The sequence below is a fragment of the Emydura macquarii genome, unplaced genomic scaffold, assembly GCF_026122565.2.
Source record: "Emydura macquarii macquarii isolate MOO-44397 ecotype Brisbane River unplaced genomic scaffold, CSIRO-AGI_Emac_v2 contig_1253, whole genome shotgun sequence".
Lineage (NCBI taxonomy): Eukaryota > Metazoa > Chordata > Testudines > Chelidae > Emydura > Emydura macquarii.
In genome coordinates this window covers 75645525-75672595 of record NW_027131390.1, presented here as the reverse complement: position 1 = coordinate 75672595, position 27071 = coordinate 75645525, and the positions used below count along the sequence as shown (strand labels likewise).

General features: G+C 41.7%; 1 protein-coding gene across 1 annotated transcript in view; it reads left to right on the top strand.

Annotated features, from left to right (window-relative positions):
- The first annotated feature begins 3876 nt into the window (after nucleotides 1-3876).
- GAD1 (glutamate decarboxylase 1) overlaps nucleotides 3877-27071 on the top strand; it is a 43901-nt gene continuing 20706 nt past the window's right edge. The window contains exons 1-9 of the mRNA XM_067549261.1: nucleotides 3877-3946; nucleotides 7591-7653; nucleotides 14905-15063; nucleotides 16604-16846; nucleotides 20535-20625; nucleotides 24634-24746; nucleotides 25998-26113; nucleotides 26208-26287; nucleotides 26495-26549. Coding sequence (XP_067405362.1) covers nucleotides 3877-3946; nucleotides 7591-7653; nucleotides 14905-15063; nucleotides 16604-16846; nucleotides 20535-20625; nucleotides 24634-24746; nucleotides 25998-26113; nucleotides 26208-26287; nucleotides 26495-26549 — 990 coding nt within the window. The remainder of the gene's footprint in view (nucleotides 3947-7590; nucleotides 7654-14904; nucleotides 15064-16603; nucleotides 16847-20534; nucleotides 20626-24633; nucleotides 24747-25997; nucleotides 26114-26207; nucleotides 26288-26494; nucleotides 26550-27071) is intronic.

Sequence of the window (27071 nt, the reverse complement as noted above, 5' to 3'; positions counted from 1 at the left end):
CTAATTCATAGAAGGCGCCAGAATCGAACATCCTTGCCTTTACATGTTTGCTCTCCGAGGTGCTGAAGCCTGCGCTGGTCCGCTTTGACGCCAAATGAGCGAGGGGCGAATGCGCTTTTGTTGCCTATCCAGCTTATGCAGGAATGTTCTCCTGCTGTCTACCGGGTGCCATCATTCTCGCATTACCTTTTCGCCTGGAAAAAACGGTGCCTGCGAAACGTGGACTAAAACGTGCCACGTTTGGTCTGTTTGCCTTGCAATTCGAAACAGCACTTTCCAGAACTCAGCCTGAAGGACGCTCATGACATTTAAGGATGTATTGTTTCAGTTGATGAAACAACTCTATCTTTAGCTTGCCACTGAAAGCACTTTGGGTTCTCATTGGCTTCTTCCCACTAGCAGGTTTGAGTTTTTCTTGAGACTAGATGTATAGATACTATCACCTTGTTCACCTTGATCGATCGGTCCTTCAGCCCTCGTATAGATTGCGCGGATCACAGCACGTCTTTCATTCTTCTCTTCTCCTGGCCTTCCTTCTCTTTGTGCGGCCATGACTTTTCAGGACAAAGTCTTTCTATCTCTTTGCAGCTCAACCGAGTGGTGCTATAGATATTATATTTTACTCTGAGACACAGTTTGAAAAGTTTTAAGATACAGAGGAGCAAATGTACCCATTTCTATAAAATATATCACAGATTGTAATAAGTGCTGACGCCAGCCTTCAGAGATTTTTGCCTTTTAATTCCTCGGTATTTTGTACTGTAATCGTTACCATTTCTATACCCAAATATATTTATTTACAATTATATAGACAATTAACTATAATTACATTATTCTGTCTCATTCTCTGTAATGAACAAACGTTCTGTCTCATTAGCTGAAACATCCTTTAATACTGTTCCCGAGAATAGATGGGGAACATCCATGTCAGCCGGCGCTATTAGATCCTTTAAAACTGTATTTAAAAGATGTTTTTTGTGTTCGAGTGTTTTAGTTGTGTCTCCATTTCCTAGACACCGCCTCTGCACAGCGGAGCGATCATTCTGGGCATTTAGTGCTGTCATTCGATTGTTTTGCTCTCCAAATCGGAGATTTTAAGGTTTTCTTCTTCCAACCACCAAGTCAGAAAGGGCACGTCTGAGCCTTTTATGCTGCTAACATTTCTGACTGACGAGCACTCCTTTGGCCTCCATAAGACATTTCTTTTTCAGTCACTGCACTATCTACTTTCATGTACCTGTCTTCTTTAGAAAGATTCGTATTTATTCATATGTCTAGTTTCTTCAACACTGTGAATCTAACATCACAGGAAATTTCTAGCAAAACATCTCCTTTAAAAATACAATGATCTTCTGCTAAAAACAAAAAGGTTTTCTGAATGTATTTTTAGCACAAGAATGGCGGTTGTCAGTCCTGGATCTAATGAAAACATTTAAACTAAGTAATAAAAAACAGGTGTTCCTTGTAGTCATGGTAAAGACCGAAAGATTCATCCGGCTGGATCTTTGACGCCCTCTGGTGGAGACTCACAAAAATCATTACTCATAGGTTGGGGGTTTCGTAAAGAGAAATAATGCTTGGGGTGTAAAATTCTGATCCTAGTGAAGAGACGGCGTTATTTTTGCTAAATCAGATTTAAAAAGACGCCGCCTGAAACTATTCCTTGGACAGCACGTTTTGTATGGTAGTACAGTGCGGTGTGGGTTAGAACAAAAGAGACTGGAGGAAGCTGAAGTTGAGATCAAATAGCTTTCTTTTGAAGAATTGCTTTTATACCTTCTGGTTGTTGGCAGTCACCACCGCTTCGTGTTTATCTAATGAAAGCTTTTAGTGAGTGTGTTTGACACAATCCGCTGGGGCTCAGTAAGAACTCAAGAGGTCATTTAAAAGATGTACCCCCCCGAGCGGAAGTGTCTTTCCTACCAGCCCCCCTGCCCCGCTCTGAAAATGGATCGTGTTGAGTACGTACTGTATTACTCATAGGTTCGGTCTTTCTGGGCGCATCTTCGTGATCTGGATTCACAATCGAGCTATAAAGCCCCCGAGGCGACCAAAACACCTGCAAATAAGTCACGTTAGTCTGGGAAGGCAACACTTGGCCGCGTGATTTCCAACCCAGCAACCTGACCGGGTCGATCCCCCCCAGCCTGCCTTCCATATTGGAGCAGAGAAGGTGGTGGCAGCGGCGTGACTCATGCCTGCGTCTGAGCAGCTCGACCGGCGATTCACGCTTTAAAAAAGCAAATCCGAGTACTTGTGGGAAAAGGTCATCTCGAATTAAATTCCGAGGCGCGGTTGGTATGCCGACGTCGCTGCTGGCGGAGTTTATAAGCAGCGAGTCCCTCGGACGCTAGACTTCCCCTGGCTTTTTGGACACTTGGAGTAAGTGTAGCTTCGCTCGCCTCCGAGGTAAGTCTCCTTCAGACTCTCTTCACTAGATTATATTATTCAAACCTGCAGGAGACTCTTTCAGGAACGGGGAGGAGGGGCGGGGGGTCCTAAAACCATTGTCGTGTGGCTGCCCTGCCCAGGGAGAAATAACGGGTATTTTGAGAGCGCCGGTGCGGTAGATGTTGGGCTAACCTGTTACTTCACTTCCAGGCGTTGTCCAGTGAGTCCCTCTGCTTTGGGATTTCTATCTATATCTTGGGTGGTGGGTTTGTTTTTGAATAATGTATCCGTTTATCATTGAAATCACCGGCCCGTTGTGTTCACACGCTGGTTTTAATCCACCCTGTGAAGATGAATGAGTGTTATTGGCTATGGGAGGGAGAAGGGGGGGGATTTATTAATTTACTGTGACCTTGATTTTCTCTTTTGCTTTTCTGGATAAAATAAATCGGACCCAGCCATGAGCAGGGACAAGCAGACAAGCGAGCCATTGATCCGGTGGTTCTCGATCAGTGAACCAAAATTGGTTATTGGAATGCAATGTCCGCCTGTGAAGAACTTAGCTGGCTAGGGACAAGGGTTCGTCCATAAGAGGTGGATCTTACTACGGTCACCTTATCCAGCTACGTATCCCCTGATAGCATGTATGCAATTAAACCAACGCTTAAATGTGTTCCGTTCAATAGGTTCAGTCGCGTGTACGTGTGAGCGTGCATCGATGCACACACGTGAACACATCTGTATATAACACACATATCCGTGCATAGGCAAAAATGTGCCTTTGTTCCCGGCAGCTCTGAAGCTTTCTATATCAATCCTTCCTAGATATGTTTGAATTTAGTCTGATGAATATTTCAGGATTAGTCGATAAAACAAAATCGCAACAAGAATTCTGTTGGGATTGTAGGTCATTTTGACTGATCATTTAAAAGCCTGTTTTATAAGTTGGTTTCAATTTGACAAGAGCCATAATTGCCCTCTTCAGTGGCCATTGATATAATTACGATAGACTTCATGGTCTGCTAAATCCATCATTCTGCACAGGGTGTAGCGCTTCCACATCCAGCAAAGAAACGATTTAGCTCTTCAGCCTATGGAAGCATTTTCTAATTGCCATGTTTCCATGTTTGCTGTCTTAAACTAAATAGGGGTCCGAGCCTTCAGTGGTCTTGCCTTTTCATCGCTTTGTTTGTGAATATTTTTGCCTGGCTAAGAAACGGCGTGATAAGGACTCCTGCTTGAGGTGCGATCCTTTGTGCAGGCTTTCCCAGACGCTGTCACTTCGTGGGGAGTTTAATTGCTTATTGTTGGCTGCAGAATCACAACCTGACCAGTTAATCTAAACAGGACTCCTGTTTCATCCTTCCAGGAGACCAGATCTCTAAAGCCGGCTTTTCTTTCCTTCCAGTAAATTCTGTACTGTCCATCCACCAGAGGAATATTGGAAGGAAATACGGGATCAAAGGACTTTGACTTGCTGAACTGATGGCATCCTCTACTCCATCCTCCTCCAACGCCACTCAGGATCCCAACCCAACTAATTTGCGACCCACAAGTAGGTTTTAATCTTTCTCCTCGTTTAAAACCGTTTGGATGCTTTATCATTGTAGGATGGTGCTTGGGAGAGACCAAATTCGCAACAAAACGACAAAGCTGGAAATCCCTGTTTGGTGCCTGTAAACTAGGTGTGGAAATTGCTCTATGGTGTTTTAAAATCAGAGACTGGTCCTTACATTTTTCACTAATTTTCAAAGGCAGCAGAAAAGTCTCAGCTCCAGTCGTGTTTGTTTTATTTTACAGGCATATCATGAGAGATTTGGGGGGGGAGGGAAACTAACTCCCAAATGGCTAGAAAATCAAGATTTTTTTTAGGGGTGGAGGGGACTGAATCGGTTAGAGGATGAAGCTATACCCGGGGTGTAAAGAGTGTTCCAGATTCTTGCATTTTATACTACTAATGCTATAGCTTCCTTTTAGCTTATATGGAAGCCTATAATCAACTGAAATTTGGGCGCTAATTGTAGCTTTTCAGAGCCCAGTATCCCTAATTGCTCCGAATTTGCTTTGAGTTATCGAGGTGTGAGTGGGAAGCAGAAGATGGTGCAGGTGGACATAGAATCGGTTTACAGCTTTGCCTAGACAATTCAGACAATCAACTACCAAAAGAAAAAAAAGCTGGATGACATAATCACCGGAGACAAAGAGGGGGGCATAGTAAGAAATAAAAGCTTGGCAGGCACAGTAAAGCGGGGAATAGCTTTTACCCTGAAAGGGCTGCCTGGGCTATGAGGCATGAACATCAGAGTCATTATTGTAATTATTCTGCAACTGGAAAGAATGGGGGAGACCCAGATGCAAAAGCCCACTGAAAAACCGTTTGTGCGAGGCTTGAGTTTTAGCGGGGGAGTTGCCTTTTGCTGAGATGAGATGTCAGGGCTAAAATCGGATTAATCAGAAAATCAGTTTCATGGAGAAATAACCTTTACTGCCAGCAATACAAACCCCCATTCTCTCTATCTATATTTACGTTGGGTTAGAAAAACAATTAATAGGGGACAATCTGATAGGTTTTAAAATTTTTTTTAAAAATCAGCCAAGCAGGGCACTTAAGGAAATTCTCCCGCTACCCGACTCCCTAGGCTAGAAATAGCCCTGGCTTGCAGAGTCCCTCATCCCCCCGAGCTGTTCCCCGGCTGCTGTTTTCTCAGCCGCCTGCGCATTGATTTGGGAGGGCTGCCATGTTCCTGGGGTAAGTGCTCTGTGCTCTTCTGCCCCTGGCTCCCTTCCGCCATGATCTTGCTGACAGGCTCCATCCAGCCTTTACTCGCCTTCGGCTGCTTAAGTGTCAGAGCTTTTTTTTCCGGGCTGTCACTCGCCTCCCCTGCCCTTCTGGGTCCTCCTCTCTCTGCCCCTCCATCCCCCGCCCCTCGTCCCGGCTGGCTGGCCAGGCCAGTCTGCCCCCTTCCGATGAGGTCCCCTCTCCCGCCAATCCTGCCCTGCTCTGCTCCTGCCCAGTCTGTTCCCCGCCCCTGACTCTGCCCCGCCCCTGCCTTACAGCCCGGCTCCTCTCTGCCTCTGTCTCCTCGTGGGCTCTGTCCCCCGGCCCCATCCCCCCACCCCCGTATTCCCCAATACCCCTGTCCCTCCCCTCCTGCCCCGCACGCCTTTCCTAGGCTGACCTCACCGCTCCGTTCTCCAGCTAGCCCGGAGCAGGGGCTCTCGCTCCGCCCCTCCAGTCCGCCGCCCTCTACCGGCGGAAAGCGGCGGAGGCGCGCCGGGCAGCTTGAGACCCGACCAGAGGCTGGAAAGCCGCTCCTGCCTGGGGCCGGGCGCTGAGGCGTGGCCGGGACAGGAGGGCTAAGCTGGTGCCCAGCGGGCTGGGGAGCTCACGATCGCCACCTCTCTCCAGCTCGCCTTGCCCACGGAAGGGCGCCGGGCAGCGCTGGCTGGTGAGAGGCTGGCCCCGCCTGCCCCAGCTAGGCGCCCCGGAGCGGGCCAGCCCCGCTGCTCCTTGGCCCTTCGTCCGCCCCGCTCCGTCCTGAGCACTCGGAGCCTGGGGCCGCGGGGCGGCTCCTGCCCTGGGGGTGACCGGCAGGCATCCGCCCCTCTGGCTGAAGCCCCGCAGGGCTCCCGTGTCTCAGGGGAGACCTCGGTCTCCGTTCGCTAGCGGGGCTGGGCCCTACCCTCGGGGGTGCCCGGGCTCCACCACCAAGGGCCCGGCGCCTGCGGTGTCAGCCCGCGGGTTGTGATGCGTGACCCACGGCGGACCCGATCCCTGGAGGCGGCGTGGAGCGATGCGCGGGGCCCGGTGTCCCGGGCTCCGGTCCGGCCCAGAAGCCTTCCTCGGAGCATGACCGCGGCAGCCAGGGCAGTGGCAGGCTGGGGTCCGTCTCTGCGCAGGACCCACCGTTTGCCATGCACAGGACTCGAGTCACCCCCCTGCCCTGACTGTAGGGTACGTGTTATACAGGAGCCACGTAACCCGGATCCAGCGATCGCAGCCCATCGGGCCCATTGCTGCACACTCCCTGACACGTCTTGTCCACCCCAGCCGAAGCTCTGCCGGACGAGGCTTTGTTAGGGAAAAAACAGGGTCCGTTCTTTCTCTCCTCCATGAATCTCCGCCCTCCTCCCTCCTTTCTTTCGCTCACTGCGTGTTTTTGTTCTTTCTTCATTTCCCTCCCTGCCTTGTTTTCGGCGGGGCTAGCTTGCCTGACCTCTTCACCCCAAACCCCTTGCTTCGCTGGGTTCAGAATTCATGTCTGCTCAGGTGACCACAGGATCGTGTCCTACAATGAAATAGATCAAGACAGCTGGGAAGGGGCTGCTTACCATACCGTGGAAAGATACTAGCTAGTTATGCGTTGCAGCTGCCTGGCACTGTAGGGGGACAGTACACCTCCTGGTAGCTGAATGTTGGGCTTGCAAACAACACACACGCTGACAAACACCAGGCAAGAGAAATGTGATGTCAACGATTGCTCCTTCTGCCGTGTGCCAGCCGCCCACACCCGTCCCCAGTTCAGCGGTGAACCCTGCTGGAGTGCGCGCTGTCTGAAAGCACAGCCCGGGGCGGGGTTGAATGAAGGGGGGGGGGCGGCTGGAAAGTGGGGAGCAGACTCAGGGAGAAGACGTGAGACGCACTAATGTGCTTCCCACTGTCAGTCCGGCTCCACCTTCTTCATGCAAGTCCGATCATGTAGTCAAATGCTATTTTTCACCCAATTAATTCCTGAACTCTTCCACGACCCCATTTCATGCCAGTTTATTTTAAGCTGCCATTTTGTTGGAGGCCTGCCAATAAATGATTAGATGTTCAGGTCCCAGATGTCTTTTCTTTCTTTCCTGATGGGCCGGAGTGAAATCTCGATGGTACTGCTGAGTTGAAGACAGAGTCAGCTCTGCCCCGGGTGATTCCAGACGCTGGTCCAGCACGGGCCAGGCGCTAGGAGCCCTTTTCAAAATGGTGATGTCTGACATTCTCTGTATGCCTTCTCCCAGGGCAGTGAAGACGGGGGTGGTTTAAGGAAAGGGAGGAGGCGAGAAGAGGCTATAGAGAGAAAGAGGGGGAGTGTACATTGTATTGCCTCGGGGGTGCTTTATTGCAGTTTAACAGCATATGCCCCCCAAATAGAAGTGCCTGGATCTCAGCCCCTAGTGCCTGGCTTCTGTATTACGTGAATCTGTCTTTTGTTTTAGCTTACGACAACTGGTGTGGTGTGGCTCATGGATGTACCAGAAAAATTGGTCTCAAAATATGTGGTAAGTGCCAAGACGCTGTCCATAGCTCGCAGTGTGAATGTGTCACCCACCGTTCTGCTGGCTTTGGCCCGTCCATTGCCGGGGAGTTTCTTGCTGCCAAAGACAACGCTCTCGGCTGCTATGAGGCAATGCTGAGAGAGGGACGCTTTCGTAGGCCACCTTCTTTTGTATTAAGATAACTCATCAAAGGGAACAAAATGAGAAGAGATGTGCCTCCTCCCACTGAGACCCTGAACGATTTAGCCCCAACCTATCCAATCTCATTTAGAAATCCGATTTGGCTTTAGAAATTCGTGGGAAGGTCCCTGAGCGCCGCTCTTCGCAGACTCTTTCGCCCTCTGCTGTCAGATGTGCGCTAGGGCAGCCCAGGGTCTGCACCGCCCTAACTCGGAATAGGCACAGTCCACAATCAAATCCCGGGTTATTTTACACGACCCCCCTGTGCTCCACCTGGCTCCCGTTGAAGTCAGTTTGAGCGCTCCCTCCAAGGTCCCTGGGAGCAGGTCTGTGTCTCAGACAGCATTTTATCCTGGAGCTTTTCTGAGCCATATTTAAAAACGTTTTTTCTGCACTGAGGCTGGGAGAGCATGAATTGAAAGGAGCATGCATGTGGATGTGGCTGGGAAGATGCAGAGTGCGTCGTGGTGGTTACCCCTTCCAGCAGTATTTGATCTGCTAAAAACAAAGCGTTGTCTACATGCTGCCTTTTTTTTTAGACGAGCTTTTGGGCGTATTGTAAGTCACCGTGATATAAACTGGTCTCCTGTCTGATGACACAGCTCCACCGAGCTGGGCGGGGGAACGGGAGGGGCTAAAGAGAGGCGAAAGGGGCAAAGGCTGGTAGAGAACTTGAGGGAGAAGCCAGAAGGGTGGCTATGAGAAACAAGCAAGGATTTTTGCCACTTCTCACTGTCTGAAAATGTTCAACCTTATCAGGCCAGAAAATACAGATCTCCTTGGGGAGGGGGGAGATTAACGAGAGCCTTATTAAACAGCAATTCGTCAGAGTGCTGTGTTTTGTGAGATAGTGCTGGCAGCCAGTCAGCGTGCAGGCACATGAAATGAAGGAAGGGAAACAAATATACAATCAGATTGCAACGTTACACCAAGAGATTCATTTACAGATAACAAGCTGTCTTCGCTTCTCTAGATTTCTTTATAGCGCCTTCCCCTTTGAAGACAAACAGTCAGATCTTTATTATCTGATGGGAAACGATCGTTCCTTTTACGCAGCCTTTCCCGCGTTATTAATAGGAATTATTTTCTGCCCATTCTCAATTACCTTTAGTAAAGGGAACATTTCAGTGTGTGAAATGGTCGGTGAGAGCGTTTTATCAATGCAAAGAAACATTTAAGCTCCTTTTTTCCCCTAATCAAATCTCGTTCGCTAGATATTTTGTTATATGGAAGTTTGGATGCAGGAAAATGTAGGTTGCAATTTTTTTAGCCCTAGGTCTATTAAGAAGTTGCATTGGAACCCAGTGGTGCTATTAACGGGTAGCCGCTTAGTTCTATAAATAGCCCCTGATCTGGGTTTAATGGACCGTTCCCGTACCGGTCCTTTCAGTGGCTGGAGCAATGGCTTTTTCATCATCGTTTTAATTTAGCACGGCAAGCAGAACTGATAAAGTAACGCACCGCTGGGTTTGCTTTGTGTTGCTAGACTACCAGGCTTATGAAGGGACATCACAGCATCAATGTAGGTGTTAAATAAAATACACTGAAAATGAACAATCCCACCATGTTGGATTTGAAGAAGGAAAAGCAGTGTTGGGGGGAATTCAAACAAACAACCATCTGATTTCTAAGCAAGCAAACAAACGAGGATTAAAAGGACAGTATTGCCTGAAGGTTCACTTTCAATTTTCAGTACTGTTTATTTTATTATCTTTTCTGCTTTATACTAAAACGATACACTAGATAAAAAGGGTAATACAGGGTAATTCATCTAATATAGTGATTTATTTTACTCAGCACACGTTGTATATGTACACACACATAATTAATCACATTGCTATATAGCTCAAGCACAGTAATAAAAAGTTACCTTTGGACGCTAAATAGGATAAAATATGAATGCTGCCAAGTACCATTTTTAATTACAGCTATTTAGAAATAAGACATTTGAATATTTACAGTTGATTCTGAGAATTCTTCTTAATTCTACACAATATTGTTTCAGACCCTAAATATCCTGGAATTACATAGTTTTACAATAAACAGGACAGCAGTAACTTCTGTCTGTGTCAGACAGAACTGCTTTTTGTTGAAAACCATTAATTCTGAATACAAACTTTAAATAGGATTCAAAACAGGATTCCGCTCAAAGCAAAAACGTGACCAATGTATCAGACTTTAAAAATGTTTTTTCTGTATGGTGTATTTTACATTTTTACCAACTACTTGTCCCAGATTTATGCGGAATTTCTTCCCAAATGATAGCCTTTAAATAGGTCAATCTAGCCTCTTCTCTAATTGAAAGTCACAGTCTGAAGGGAAACAATACCTTCTTATAAACAAACATCTTTTAATTGTTTGATTAATTTTCATTGATAGCGAAGTTCGCTGGTAGTGCGCAAATTTTTCACTTATGGATATAGTCCATTTATAAATCTTTCATTTTCAAATAAGCGTCTACCTCAGTCTGCTAACATTACTGTAAGGGCCCGATTCTGCAAACACTTGCGTGATTTTACTCCTGTTTAAATTAGTGGAACTACTCCACCGAGTAAAACTGTTCAGATGCGTCTTCATCAGATCGGGCCCATTCTGCTTTTAGTTAGCTGATAAGAATGCTATACAAAATAGCAAGCAACGCTGTAAGGTGGGATTTTCAAAAGCGCCTAAGTGAGTTAGACGCGAAAGTCTTACTGAAAGTCAGTGAGACTTTTGCTCATGACTCATTTAGGCGCCTTTGGAACTAACACCCCTTGAAGGCATTAATTTATGATGCATCTAGTAAAAATACGTGTGTGTATGGAAGGATTATAGTGTGGTGCTTAAAGCACAGGTCTGGGAATTGGGAAATCTGGATTCTACCCCTGGTTCTCGAGTCTATTGGATCTGCAATGTAAATTGTATAAAAGCAGGTTTTACACACTATACACTCCCCCTTTAGAGTGCAATTGCTCTGGTCTTCTATCCATTTTATTTGTTATTAAACACAAGACTCAGGACTCTAGTTCTGTCCCTTCTGGTACTTTCCTGAGCAAAATAGCTTTTAAAAATGTTGTCTGTTCATGCAAAACAATGAAAATAACTTGCAGTTTAATTTCTGAATGAATGTAGCAGTTGCTAATAAAAACTTTAGTTTTCTCAGCTAGACGACAAGTAGCATGGACAGTAATTTATTCTCTGCTGCTTCCACTGTCTCTCCAACATAATTCTTCATTTAAATTCGTACGTGGGATACAGATATTTGAACGTTTTGATCTATTCATGTTTATCCTCAGGCATTGAAACAGCCTTCAAGTAAAGCCCTAGCACGGCTCCTCTATTCGGCATTCCGATGAACTAGTTAGGAGTTTATAGATCACCAGTACATAGAAGATGCCAGGAAAAAAAAGTAGATGTGAAAAGAAATTGTTATGCTGTTGCTGGCCAATCAGAAAGCAGTAGACCATTCTATTGTTGGTGCAACTTTTAATCACTTTGGTGCCCCTTGCGTTATAAACTCACACATTCCATTAAAATAACATTGTGGTTGAGGAGAACTCCACAAAGTAAACAGGCAAATAGGCTTAAAGCAGCACCAGCCCCTAAATTCAGTCCTGTTGTATCTATGCCCTCAAACCAACCTTTTCTCCTGCAGGTTCTCAATAAGGCCATGTGGTCATATCCCATATGGGTTTATGAATAGGTGGTAAAGCTCCAACTCACTGTCCTGAACCTACATTCTGTGCTCACGCAAAATGTCCATTGATTTCTCTAGAAGTTTTGGATGAGCAAAAAATACAAGAGGCGGCCCCCATATTGGGTATAAAGTAGTTCTGTAAAGCCACTTGGCACATGAGTCTCCCATCTGGGGACACAATAATGGTCTCAGTGACTTGTAACATTAGCTAGCGCTGCGAGATCCTCTGCTAAATGGGAACCAAGAAAAAGCCCTTAAATTATGGGTATGCGCACAACTGAAGCTTTCACTTACTCAGTATTAATAGTTCGATTTATTTTTTCCGGAATTAATCTTGTTTGCCTTTGTTCACTTTAGATTAGTTAGCTAAATAGACCGGGGTATTGGGGAACTTTCTTAAATACGTCAAAAGAAGTATTGCTGTCGATTAATTTGGACAGGGACTCCGATTCCATCTTCTTGGTAAAGTGACACCACCTTCCTGATTACTCTGAGCACTGAAACACTGCGACCAGTCCCTTCAGCATTTAGACAACTTCTCCAACCATCTTAAAGAAAATCTTCTGCCTTCCAGGAGGTAGTTATCCCTTGGCCTATAATTAAAGATCTGCCCCTCTGTTTAGTATTGGAAATATTTTTAAATTTTTCCAATGCTATATGTTTATTTTCACGCTATAATAATAACGCCATAGGGGGGCATGCAACAGTGAGGAATCGCTGTTTTGTTTTTTTCAGAGCATTTGTCCTTTTAACATAACTTCTTGAACTGAATATCTCCACGGAATGTCTTGTAGTTTAGGTGGAAAAAATAATTTGATTCCTTTTAAACACAGTAAAATAAAGTCAAATCACATTACCTGAGAGAGAGAATACACACAGCATAATGCATGCCTAATTTGTACCTATTATGTCAATACAACCTGTTTCCCTTTATTAGAGGATCATTTACTCATAATGTTACAGAAATTATCTGGGTTTTTTGTTCGTTGGTAAGAAATAAGTTGTTTTTAATACCTGAATAGCTCCCCTTACCATGCACTAGATCTGAGACTCCCTTAATTAATTTTTCTGAAGTTTCCAGATTGGAGACTCATGCTCCTAAATGCATGGGGGTGGATGCGGGAGGATGAGAATGACATGCTAGAGCGCGAGGAGATGATTATCAAACGGCAGTCCAGAATACAATGACTATCTGGGGCCAGCCTTGTAAACCATGGGAGTAATCCTCAATTAGGGGAGTAAGCCTATTGATTTCATTTGGATGTTCAGGTGACTAAGGGTTACTCGTGTAGGAAAGATTTGCTATCCATATTTCTGGGTTGGTCTGATGCGACAAATTCCTTCTGTAAGTTAGAAACTGAAATGAAGCACTTCCAAGACCAGCAATTTTCAGCTGGCAGCTCAGTTTAACTGTTCCACAAGTATTATTGGGTAGCCAATTAGTTCATGGTATCATCCAGTTATCATTGTGAATCAGTGTTATGGTCAATCCGCATGCTATTTCATATACACAGAAAAGCACCAGAGGTGATTTTTCACTCTGTTGAGCTTGAAACTGTAGCAACAGGAGCTAAACCCATTGTGGTTTAATACAGAATCAGTACATTCATTCTAAATTTAAAAAAAGGCTACAACTCCCTCTCCTCTGTACTTTGCGCTCCAAATATACTGGGCCAAACTGTAAGAGGAACTCCAGTGCCTGAGGATTTACTGCGCAGTAATTGACAGCAGAATCCCACACCCTCCCCTCACTCCCCCGCCCCTTCACCTACCTGTACCCAAGGTGTATCTGCCAGTTTCAGTTGGCAAAAGTCTAAATCATGAAGATCATTTTAATTGTCAGTTCCCCGGTAGCGTTTACCTATGACAGAGTAAACCTCTAGTTGGTAAATGGTGCTTGCGAGCAAGGAAGGTGGAAGGAGAGCCTTCCAATCTGGAAAGCTGGCCAAGGGAAATGGCTAGAACAACAAGGAAAACAATTACAGTGTTGGCTTTTCCTTAGCTGGTAACACAATCACAGTGTGATTGGTTTTGATGGATACAAATGTGCTGGTAAAAGAAGTGTTTTGTTTTGTTTTATTTTTCCAAGTACAAAGGTTCGTGAGGCTGGTTGGTCAGTGGGAACCTTGGATGACAGATGATTGCAGTTCTAGTTACATTTTTATTTTTATCAGTATCCCTTTCATTATTTCGAATTGCCACAGAATGTACCTTCTCAAACTAAAACAAAACTATGGCCCCGTTTGACCTCACCTGGCTACGGAGGCTGAAGAGTTGACCATATCAAACGACGTTTCTATAAGGTCTCTAGTAAAAACAAAGTTGCAGTAAAGGAAATAAAAATCCATGTACTTCGTTCGCACCAAAGAGTCATGTTTAGCTGGTTTGCTTTGTTTAGCTAGTTTGGATTTAAGGGAAAATGTAATTATTTTTTTCATTTCTACTTTATGCAAGGAGAATATTGTGGTTTTCTATTAGGGTATTGTATGAAGTCCATCGCCATAGTTCTGGAGCATATGAAAATACTACTGTCATTATTATTTCTGTATAATCTGGGGCTTTTCGCCTTCGCTGCAGCTTCACGGGTCACTCCCAGGTTTAAACTAGTGTAAAATTATCTGAAACTTGAAGTCTTTAAACCATGAGTTGAGGACTTCAGTAACTCAGCCAGAGTTTAGGGGTCTTTTACAGGAGTGGGTGGGTGAGGTTTGCAGGGGGTCAGACTAGGTGATCACCATGGTCCCTTCTGACCTTAAAAGTCAGTGAATCTAATCTCCGATAATAGCAGATTTTCTGAGGCCAGGAGGAAAAGATTAGAAACACTGAAATATTTTTTCTACTTGAAAATCAGCGTCTCACTTTTTATTTATATTAATTTCTCTTCACTAATAATGAGAGGAAACGCGCTGAGGTTAGTGCTTCCCTCTTTTTTAGAACTGAACGATCGTCTAGGCTAGCCAGTTACTAACATACTCCCTTTGCGTGAAAGGAAAACTGAAAGTGGCCCTGATTTTAATCACACATCATTGCCCCCTTTCTGTCTGCTAGGTCCATAAACTTCGCCTGCAGGCTGCAATGGCATTGACTCATCCTGAACTCTCTTCCAGTGACTGGTTACTGAAGGGGAATCTGTCTGATCGACTTAATAAGAATTTACCACTGCACTAACTGACGAAAATTTGCTTTTTGCATGGCTAGGTTTCTGTAGTCGATGTCATTTTGAGCTCACCCTCCTCGAGGCAAATAATCCCCATAAATATTCTTATTCCTGACCTCATTAAGTAGATACCAGAACAAACCCTACTTTGAACTGTTGTCTAGAGAGCTGCTGTAAGCCTTTATAAACATGCTGGGAAGTGAGAATACTCTGACCTGTGGATCTTGTAATAACAATGTAGGGTTCTTGCAAAGGAACAACAGCCTGGAAGATAAGAGCCGGATTGTGAGCTCTCTGAAAGAAAGGCAATCCTCCAAGAACCTGCTGGCTTGTGAGAACAGCGAGAGGGAAGCCAGGTACAGGCGGGCCGAAACAGACTTCTCCAATTTATTTGCTAGAGGTAAATGTTCCTTACTACTATTGTCTGCTCAATCTCAGCCGTGGTTTTGCATGGTCTGCTTTTCCTTCTCTCTGGCATCGCATCTAGCTTCAACGTTTCCTTTTTTAAAACCAAGACCTTTTTTTTTTCCTTGCATGTTTTTTGAGAATTTTGCTGCCGGAGTAAAACACTGTCGCTGTTGTAGATCATGGTTCCCAACCTTTCCAGACTACTGTACCCTTTTCAGGAGTCTGATTTGTCTTGTGTACCCCAGGTTTCACCTCGCTTAAAAACTAATTGCTTACAAAATCAGACAAAAATCCAAAAGCGTCACAGCACAGTACTGAAAAATTGCTAATTTTTGGCATATAATTATAAAATAAATCAATTGGAATATAAATATTGTACTTACATTTCAACATACAGTTTATAGAGCAGTATCAAGTCATTGTCTGTATAAAATTTTAGTTTTTACTGACTTCACTAGTGCTTTTTATGTAGCCTGTTGTAAAATTCAGCAAGTATCTAGATGAGCTGATGTACCCTCTGGAAGACTTCTGTGTACCTCCAGGGGTACACTACTCCTGGTTGAGAACCACTGCTGTAGATGATATACATAATATAAATACCTGGGTACCTATACGTATTTAAACTACTTTGGACCAGATCCTCAGTTGATGTCAATTGCTGGAGTCCCGCCAATTGTTCCAACTAAGGATTTGCCCCACCAAAAAAATAATCAGTTTCACACATTTTTTCTCTGTCACTCAGCAATGAAAAGCGCTAAATACTTTCTAGTACAAGGTAGCCTTGACTGGGGGGAGGAGGGATGCCTGTGTGTGTCATTCTGCTGTGATTACACGTTTAGATGCAAACGCTGGTATCTTCTGAAAATCTGCTGGAGGCGGGAGAGGACAGGCAGAGTACTACTCTGCTCTTATGTTTTATCGCGCCATTATCCCAGGAACACTTACAGTGAATCTATTTTTAATTTGGAAAGTGTGCTGGCGACCAAGGTGTGTTTAAAAGCTAGTTAAAACATCATAGCTATTAGACTAGGAAGCACCGCGTTAATGGGCTGAGGAGGGGCAGAACCATAAGCACCTTCAGCTACGGGTTTCATTCGCCAGACAGGTGCCTGGGACCGGAGAGCAGGAGTACCGAGACCATGCTGCGCAGGGAGCGGTCTCTGGTTCCCGGAATCGTTGCTAGGCATGTTTCCTGCTCTGAACACGACAGATTCGCTTGCAGGGTGTCATGATTTCAGTGACGCGCGCTTTTTTTTTTTTAGCAACAAGTAGGAAACGGCTATTTAGTGCCCCCGCCGCCCGATGATGAATGGGAATGAAGCTGACGGATCCCTGGCAGGGGATACCGTGCAGGGGAGTGTCACGCAAATTCTCGTGCTGGCGGCCGCCTTCGGTAGCGGGGAGCCGGGATATTCCGCCCCGCGGCTACCGGGCGGTCCCGTAGAGCGGGCAGGAACCTGGGGCAGGAGCGGGTTAAGATTCTGCCTCCAGATTTCAAAGCAGGCGCTGAGAGTTCTTGGGTCCCGCCGCAGATCTGCTGCCCGCCAAGAATGGAGAGGAGCAGACCGTGCAGTTCCTGCTGGAGGTGGTTGACATTCTCCTGAACTACGTGAGGAAGACCTTCGACAGGTCCACCAAAGTCCTAGACTTCCATCACCCGCACCAGCTGCTGGAAGGGATGGAGGGCTTCAACCTGGAGCTCTCGGACAACCCCGAATCCCTGGAGCAGATCCTGGTGGACTGCAGGGACACGCTGAAGTACGGAGTCAGGACAGGTACCACCTCCTAGATCCTGCTCTCTGTATTGTGGGGAAGGGTAAAATACGGTCACGGGGCTGGTTTCTGGCGGCTTGTCTCACGCCCCGGGGGCCCGTTGACTCTAATATTGCTCCTTGCGTGAGCAGTCAGCCCAGGATTTGTCCCAACGTATTAATGATGCACTCCTGCCTTTACCTCTCCGGGAGAGGCTCCACTTTGTAAAGGTACATCCCAGCCCCCTCTCGCTGGAAGTCGCTTCATTTCCAGTGTCAGGCGGCTGATGCTCCATCCGTCACTCGGATGAGCATTTCCCGATGTTGTTTGTAGAGCCCAGACACAAGTTTTTAAGACGTAATCTCTTTCACTTGATGAAATGCAAGCCGCCTGCATCTCCGGGGAGCAATATCATTAGGTAAATGAGGGTATAAATGAGACTGAATTCGCAGTTTTTCTTCTTTATGTTCAGCAGACGTTTAATGAAAAAGAGTTTGAAATCCTAGGAATCGTTAATAATCAGATTTAAACTCATTTCGTAGGGAGTCTCTCGCTTCCAGGTCATTTTGAATCAGCTATAAATATACTTTTGTCATAACTTCCCTTCTTATTCAATGAGCTCTAACCACGAATCCAAAATAAAGCCACTGATCTCCCGCTTGTTGTTTCGCCTGAAATGTTTTAAGTCTATATTGGTGAAATCTAAATTGCCAATAATTCTGAATATAGCGGTTACCCGAACAGCAGTTCAGGAACTGGAGCAATACCAGGGCAGTTCCCTCTCTCCCCCACCACTATTGGAGTATTACAGTGCTTGCTGATAATTCTGCTCACTCAGTGAGACTGATCCGAAAGGCTGGAACTTCTGTCATACCCATTCATCATCTCTCCAGATTGTTAATGTGGTTTTACAATAGAGGCTCCTAGGGGGTTTCAAATCTTCCTTTTGAAATTCTCCTGAGGAGCTATTAACAGCAATGCTTTCCAAACTAAGAGCTTTGCTTGCCGAACGGTTTAGTCACATGGGGATCAGAGAGGTTGTCTATCATTTCTTCCCAGTACAAACCGATAGATTTGAACTAAGCAACTAAAACTACGAAAATAACATTTTAATCTTCTCGACCCGACTTGCCCTGTTTGAATTCTTCAAGACTATCAGTACAGTACCGTGTTTTTGTCTTGTGCCCTTTCTAACAAGTGGTAGCGTATTTCAGATTCCCAAGTCTATGCCTTTTTAACCTGCGGGCAGCAAGTTCTTTCAACCAAAGCAACAGTTACTTCAGTAATTTCCTAATTCCGTTCCTGATATCTGTGTTCTGTATTCTCTGGTTAGTGGGGTTATGTTGTGCTGTTTAGCTAGCGCTTTTCTCCTGACTCTTCATACTTGTTACCTGGGATTTTATTGGTGGCACACACTGGTAGCTATTTTTTATTCATGTTATTAAATGGCACCTACCCCCGAGATCTGAGACGTAGATATGTGAATAAACAGACTGTATTCATAGTAGCAGCAGGTTAAAGACTTTAAAAACAGAAACTCAAGGCTTTGTGACAGATCCAGCAGCCACTAAACGCAACAGAAAGACTCCCATTAACTTCACTGGAGTTCGGATCTGGCCCCAAATTGTAAAGACTTTCTTCAGGCAAAACTCCAATTGAAGTCTGAGATTTAGTCTGCTATCTAAAAAAGTAATCCATCATAAGGGGAAAAAGATACTTGCTGAAAGCATGAGTAGAAGATAACTCAGCTGATTTATTAAAATAGTTTCTCAAACAGTGTGTTAAGACAGCAAGAGAAGAATAATTGATTTGAAAATAAAAAGCTAATCCATTTAAATATAACTGCTATATAGCCTCTGCCCAGCCACTATTCAGCAGAGCAGTAACTGGAAACAAATATTGCTGTTCATTTAACATATAATTTTCTGGAGAGTGTGAAACTTTTCTGCAAAATCTCTGTGGTTTAATGTTATTAACAAAGATATTGCTTGTTAATATTTATACACCTGTAAAAATCCTGGTGGGCATGTAATGTAGATATGCTGTGGAGTGAGAGGAATATCTAATCCCCAGCAGAGGGGTTTGCAAGAAAAGCTAGAATACATGAGCAATTACTTTTATATAACTAAAAATAGTTAATTAGGCTATAATAATTAATGGATGTTGAGCAAGTTGCATACTGTTTAGAAAATGTTGTTAACTAGTGGACTGTCCCATTCCTCTTCCCCTTTCCTCTCCTCCAAATATCCTACAGTTGTATAAGCCATGAAACACAGATATGTGGAATCCTTATGCTCTGCAAGAGACTATTTACAGCAATTCTCTACTTCATTTTATTAATTATTTTACAGCACCTGACAGATCAATTACTCATCGTTTATCCTATTTTCAAGAAAGGGATGCTATCAATTTTCTGGAGCAAATTTCCTTATCTATGTTACTGAGAATCAGGTATAAGGAAGGCTGGTCCAGTGGCTAAGGGCATTAATGGGGATGGGGAGAACCATGGTTTAATTCCCGGCTCTACCACAAGCTTTTTGTGTGGCCTTGGGCAAATCACTTTGTCTCTCTGTGTCTCCGTTCCCCATCTGTAAAATGGGAATGGTGTGAAAATAAGTGCATTAAAGATGTAGAAACTGAACCTGGTAGTTCTGCCAGTTGATTTCAGTGGTAGGAGGATTTAGCCATGTATTACAACTGCAATGATTCTATAGTTCTTGTTTGCTTTTTCTTACTAATGGTGTTTGTTGTTTGTATATATGTATGTATTTGTTTATGCATTATTAAGTTTGAGCAATGAAAATTGACAGTCAATTTATAGTCAGTATCACTTGCAAGTTTTGCAGAATATTGAGGATATAAATACTACAGAGGAATATTTATTTGATTTAAAAATTGTTTCCATCAGAATGTTTAAAAATACAAGGGCAGCACTTCTGACTCTCAGCTTTTTGTAAAAACTGTTTGAGGTGGGGTTGGTTTGTTTTATGGTTTTGTTGTTGTTTTTTTAAAGCTAAACGTTGGGCCGAATTCAAGGTGCCAGGCAGTCCCCCTTTTAGATGCCCAACACTAAACCTTACCATAGTTCCTCAATGTATTGGATTGATTTGTTCAATAAGTAGGAGAGCTTTGCATTATATATCTGTTCCGGGTACTCCGCAAGAGCTCAGGATTTCTGATCTGCGTAGATTAGAACCTGTTAGCGTTAAGGGAGTGAACAGACTTGTACTAATATTTGACCTCACTCTGTCTTTACAAAGCGATGCCAACTAAAATACAGTGGTCTGATTGACTCAAAACTAATTCACAGTAATGTTTAGAGCAATATCCTCATTTTTCTTTAGCTGAATGTTCTCTTTCAAAACTTTTCTGGGCCCCAGTCCTGCCATTCAGTAGAAAGAGACCAAGGAATGGCTTTCCTCTTTTCTCTATTTAAATGCAAATATGGCCCAAGTCTGTTGGCCACTGGTGCTGAAGTATGTTCCCACCCCCCTCGTCGCACTTTACTCCCAGCCCAGTTGTAGAAGTTTTAGGGGCATCTAACAAGATAAACCACAGATTCAAGCTTTTCACTTTGTGAAAAAATATTACTTGATGTGCCATGCATTTTGTCTTATAAAGCCAGGCTTAGTGTGATTGCTGAAATAAAAATGAATTCCCAAAGATAACAATAAAAGGCATGTACTATATTATTTTCAATCATTTTTTCAGGTCATCCTCGTTTTTTCAACCAGCTCTCCACTGGACTGGATATTATTGGGTTGGCTGGTGAATGGTTGACATCAACTGCAAATACTAACATGTAAGCAGTCTCCTATTTTTCTTTCTTTTCTGTGGTTAGTGATTGTACAGGTTGCCAGGACTGATTTCTGCACCTCAGTTGTAATAAAGATGTCCGATGTAATTTATATGTGTCCTACACATACTTATGTTACATAATGCAGCAATAAACTAGTGGAAACAATTATAGCTTTGAACAGAATTTAGGAGGAAACTTTGGATTATTATCATACACAAACTAATATCCCAAAATAAAACGTAAGTAAAATATAGTCACACTGATAATGTAGTTCCAAATGCTAGAACTTCTTTTGGATAAATTCTTGTTTATCTATTTCAGTTTGTTACAACTAGAATTCTTATAATTTAAGTTGTGTTTCTGACCACCTTTCTTTCCCATCTTTCTTTCTTTCAATTTCCCTGCGTTAATTTGGATCCAAACTTGTTAAGACCTGACTTTCAAATTAATAATTTTGCAATTATCTTAATGCAAACACTAAAGCATGAAATATTTATGGACCTGATTCTGCTCTTGCTCCCATTGACATCAGTGGGAGCAGGATTGGGCCTTTAGCTTCCTCTTCATTCAGCTGTCATCCCATAAATGGCTTTTAAGAGGCTTCACAAAAACTGTAAAAATTATTAAAAACCATAACATTGAAAATTAACTTGATAATGTGAAGGAATTATCCTCACTGAGATTTGTTAAAATATAGATTATGGCAGGATCAGGCAAATAAACTTTTGGACCCTAGATTGTATTCAATAAATTACATTCCATTATTCATTACACTGAAATGTAATGAAAATGAAAATGAAGTTCAAGGTGTTTTGTTGTATTTCTGCAACAAATAGTGTCATTTGGTGGGGGAAAAAAGCCTTTGGGCAGTTTTAAATTATGTATTGATTTGTATATGCTCCAAAAAGTCTGACATGCTAGGAGTCAAAATACTTATCAGATAACAAATACCAGTTTCCATTTCAGGATTTTAGTGGATGCGTGTATTTATTGTGTTATGGCTGTGTTCATTTCACCTAAAATTGCCACTAGCATGGAAATGTAGCTTCATTGTTGCTAATGAGTAGGGCACAATGAAATTAATTTAGTATTTTCAAAATTTTTTATTAATAAGTCAAATGTGAAAAATAATTGGAAAAAACCATTATACGTTCAGTTTGTAATGCGACTATTGAATGATTTGTATAGTATGACACATAACATTTTAAAATTAAAAATCTGATTAATTTTCTAAAAGAAATTTTTGCTTAAATTTCACTACTATGTAGGGAGAAAAACATAATCTATTTTTAAAGTTACCAAGTACATTAAATGGATGACACTTATTGTGAGCCAAATTCTGTCTTGACTAACATCTCATGCAATCTCAGTGAAGTCAATTGGGTTGCACAAGCAGTAAATCAAAGCAGAGTTTGACCTTATGACAGCATAGTCTGTGGCTGCATATACTAAAAACAATTATTAAGAACATTTCATTCACTTATTCAATTTCAAAAGGGTGATTATTTATTATGAAGGATTTTTTTTTTTTTTTTTGGATTGGCTTAGAAAATTGTCCTTTTAAAATAGCTTAGCTCAGTAAAGTTTATTGCTCTTTCTGGACTATTTGCCCTTTAAACAGAGAAACATATTAAATACATATAGCAAATGATTTTCTGTTAGCATGAAAATTGCACAACTTCCCCTTTGATATTGGATTTACCAAACACAAAATTGCATATACTGTTCCCTTACTTCGATTGTGCAATGGAAGAATGCAACATATTTCAAGAGTCTAAGATCAATATAATATAGCTTAATAGAACACGGTAATTACAGGTACTATTAAAGAGCTGTGTTTATACAATATTATATGATTCAAACAGATCAATAGAGAAGGTTATTTAAAATAGCCGAATAGTTTCTATCCACTCTAGAGAATAGATTCTCTGGTTAATGCAGCTTTCCAGCACGTAAGAGGAGTCATTGAACGACCTTTACCTAGAAATTGTTCTAACCTAGTTCTGCTAAAGAAGCATTTAATGTGGCGGTAACACTGGATTCTTGTGAGGAAGTTATTTTCCTACTGCCATTTTCTTTTCCACCTCTACGCAGTGTAAAAATAGTTTTTAGATTAATTGTAGAGATATTTTTTTTCTTCCTCTGGGCTTTCAGTGACCAGAATTTCATATTTTGTTAGTATTGTTATGAACACGATACGCCATGCTAATCACAGGAGAGTCTCTAGGTAGATATATAAATTGAGTACAATGTAGTATTAGTAATTGAAATTACGAATCATAAGACATTTAGGATTTTGGAAGTGGTCTGTGTTGACCTAACTCTGCTCCCATGTAGTCAGTGATAATGCTTCCATTGGCTTCAGTGCAGAATTAAACTAGTGCTGGGTACTTTTAAAAAACCCATCCTTCCATGTTTTCAATCACTGTCAGTGATGTTTGTAAGACTATATTAGTATGGAAGTTCCAAGGGGCATATCCACATGAAGGTCACTTCATAACAAAAGTTGTTTTTCCATAGCATCACACATTTTATACTTTTAGGCTGAGATTTTCAAAGCCATTTAAGGGTAAAATATCCAAATCTCATAAGTGATTTTGTAAATCTTCCCTTAGTCTTTGTGTATTGGACAAATGATTTTTTGGTCATCCACAATCTTCCATCATTTCATGGTGAATCTTTGGAGATTCATGCAATATTTTCCCTAGCAATTGCATTAATTAATTTACACATATTTAATATTTTCTCTGTGAATACGATATACACGCAAGTACCTTGTTAAAAGCTATGTACTTTGTGTCCAAACAATTCATTCCTTCAGGTGGTATTTGGAGTTCCATTTGAAAGTACTCATGGCCAAATCCAAAAGCTATTTAAATCAGTGGAAAAAATCCCATTGACTTCAGTAGGGTTTGGATTAGGCCTGACCTGTACACAATAAATGTACTATTTTGACTCTTCAAAACCAAAAATAACTAAGAATAGACAAAACACAAATCCTACTTAATTTTAAATGGACATCCTAAAAATGTCATCTTGGTACTAGGAAAAGGGGGACATCATTAAGGACCTTGGCTGGGTTTTAAAAAGTAGATTTAGGAAGTTAGGTGCCCAGATTCCATGACATTCAGGTGTACTAACTTCATTAGGCCCCTTTGAAAATTCCACCCTTACATTTAGTTACTTTATGCTTCACTCTAAATTATTTTTTTTCAGAGTTCAAAATAAGCGTAGTCTCATGTAGATTATTTACACTGATAGTAATTTGACAATAAGCCTTTCTTGATCACCAAGCGTGGTAGCATAGCCTATCATTTTAGACTCAAATTTTTGTCCATGACATGCATGTCAACTAGACTATGCAATGTTTCTGGTTTGCATTAGGTGAGTATAACAGTTGACTGCTCTCTTGTTGTTTGTAATTGGTAATTAGAAAATCATCATTTATAATTACTCTTGACAGATATTGATTGCATGGCATTGTAGAAATAAATTGTCCTTGGGGATTATCAGCAAAATATGTCCACATAAATAATTGTATTTAGATTTTTGAGCCCTAGTTCAATATTTCTAATTATCTTTGTGTTTAGCTGTCTAATGCTTACTGTTTTCATAACTCTACAATTCTGGCAATATGCTATTCTACAAGTGTGAACCTGGAACTCTGTGAACCAAATATTTTTACAGTCTAATTTTGCATGATACTGACTGTCAATATTGTTGTAATTACTGTAAGTAGTATAAACACAGAATTTTATGATAAATGGTTAGCAGAAACAATAGAATACATACTTAGGACCTAATACTGCAGTCCTTACTTGGGCAATATTCTCACTGGCCTTGCAGGAAGTTTTGCTTGATTAAGGGCTGCAATATCAGGCTCTGAATTCACAGGGAATTTTGTTATGAGTCTTAAACTGTTTTCACAATTGATCAAAGATTAAGCATTTATATGTGTTTTGGAATGTGAACTATGTATCTGTGTTTGTTTATTTTTTTTAATCTATTCAGGTTTACATATGAAATTGCACCTGTTTTTGTCCTCATGGAGCAAATAACACTTCGAAAGATGAGAGAGATTATTGGATGGTCAAATAAAGATGGTGATGGAATATTCTCACCTGGTAGGTTTCAGTTTAATTTTTGACAAGTTAAGATAAATATCACCTGTAGCAGAAAGCATACATTCATGTAAGTACTGTGATAGAAAATGAAGTGTCTCAGTTTTAAAATAATGCTCCACCTAAAGCATTTGTTTCTTTCAGACTTCCATAAAGGGCTAAAAACATTCATATGCAGTTTTCATCTTTGGGTATAGTTATGAATATAATGGCAGGGGCCATTCAGAAACCTGACCAAAATTTTCAAAATTCAGTGCCTAAAGTTAGGTACCAAAATCCATATTAAGGTACCTAGTCGCCAGAAGTGTTGTTGGCTGACAGCAAATACATCAAAAAATCCTGACACATATTTAGGTGCAGATCTAGGCTGGGGGATGTGGAAGAGGACAGTGCTGTCTTTGCTGCATCATACTCTCCTTCCTCATAATTCATAGATGTATTTATTTGAGTAGTCAATAAGGATTTGCATCTAGGTGAGGGATTGGAGGATGGCCACTTTCTATGACATCATCTCCCCAGAAACCTGCAGGGAATCTGAGAGTATGATAATGCTGGCCCAGCCCAAATTACCTCTCTTATCATCTCACTCCATTCTCTGAAACCACTCCATGAAAGGAGCACAGGGACAGTGGCCAGTGGAAGAGGGGGCTGGGAAACGGTGCAGAGGTACAAGGCTTCTGTGCTGATGCCCCTAACCTTTAGCAGGATTCCTGAGATGTTTGGGTTTTGGGGGACAAATCCCGTTGTGTTTCAGAAGATGGAGGACAAATCCCAAGAAAAAAACCCATGAATGCAAACTCGCTAAATTGCTAGTCCCCTATGCAGGAAAAAAGCACAAAAGAATCTGACCCATTGCACTAGTTAATGTAAATGTTTAAGGAAAACTCTTTTAGACTCTGTTATAGGTCTTCAATTTCATGGAATTAGGCATCAAGTTACTATTCTTGTTAACAGAGATTGTGGGCCTCATTCCCAAGTGCAGCATATTGAAAACTGACCCTTTTATGAATGTGTTACAGAAATATTAATAATCAAAAGGGGAGATAAATGAGAAATTCTAACTTTCAATACGGATTCTTAAAAGGTCTGCCCTTTAGACCTTTCTGACAGATAACCATGCATCTCAGTGATTTGTTCTTTCATACTTCACTGGAGTTTTCACTACATTGCACAAATAACATTGATATGCCTTTGATTTATAAAAGGTCAGAGTTATTTTCCATTTTCAATATTTTATTATGTGTTCTTTTATAGGAGGGGCTATATCCAATATGTACAGCGTAATGGCTGCTCGCTATAAGTATTTCCCTGAAGTCAAAACTAAAGGCATGGCTGCAGTTCCCAAACTGATTCTCTTCACCTCAGAACAAGTGAGCTTAAGACGCTGCTAATTGTGGTTGTTAATATATTGTTAATATTTTTAAGACATTCATCTAAATTACTATTCCATTGTTTTTCCTGCAGAGTCACTACTCAATAAAGAAAGCTGGGGCTGCACTTGGGTTTGGAACAGAAAATGTGATTTTGATAAAATGCAATGAAAGGTAGGATGAATGTTAAGTTCTTGATATATTAAATGTGTTCATCTGTTAAATTTGTTTTATTGTGCTTAAGGACTGGTTCAGTACAGTGTGTCAAGCTGCTAATGATCTGTTTAAAAGATCCCATTAAATTATTTTTGCTGTAGCTGATACTCTTCTGTATGCAATCTTTTAATTTTCTTTGTCTTTTTGTTTCTGCAATAATTACAGAGGGAAAATAATACCAGCTGATTTGGAAGCCAAAATTCTGGAAGTTAAGCAAAAGGTATGCATTTTATAGCTTAGTGCTTTAATGTTTAGATTGTTAAGAATTTATTACATTTTTCCTTTGAGGTTGAGGAATAACTTTAAATCAGAATATTTATTCTAGAAGCTGTCAGAGACCTATTTTATTCTACAATGATAATTTTGGTTGTCAAACTCTATGTTTATACTCTGTTCAAGAAATAATCTACAGATCTTGGTTTTCATTTACTATTTAATTCATGTAGATATATGTGTATATCAAGAGTGTGAAATATCTTTCTGAACAAGGCCTAAATGGGTAGGATTTTTCCTTTTTAATTTTCTGTTTTGGAAGACTTGAAAAAGATTATTATTATTATGAAATATTATATCAAAATATGTAAGAAACTTTTGGGAGCTAATCACACAAACTCTCTAGAATTTCTATTGACTTCAGGGGTGATAGTCCCTTTTAAATTTAAATTTTAATTTTCCATGTGAGGAATCCTATATTTAAAAATAAAAATAAATTCAATAACAAATAAATTAATGTTTTGAAAGA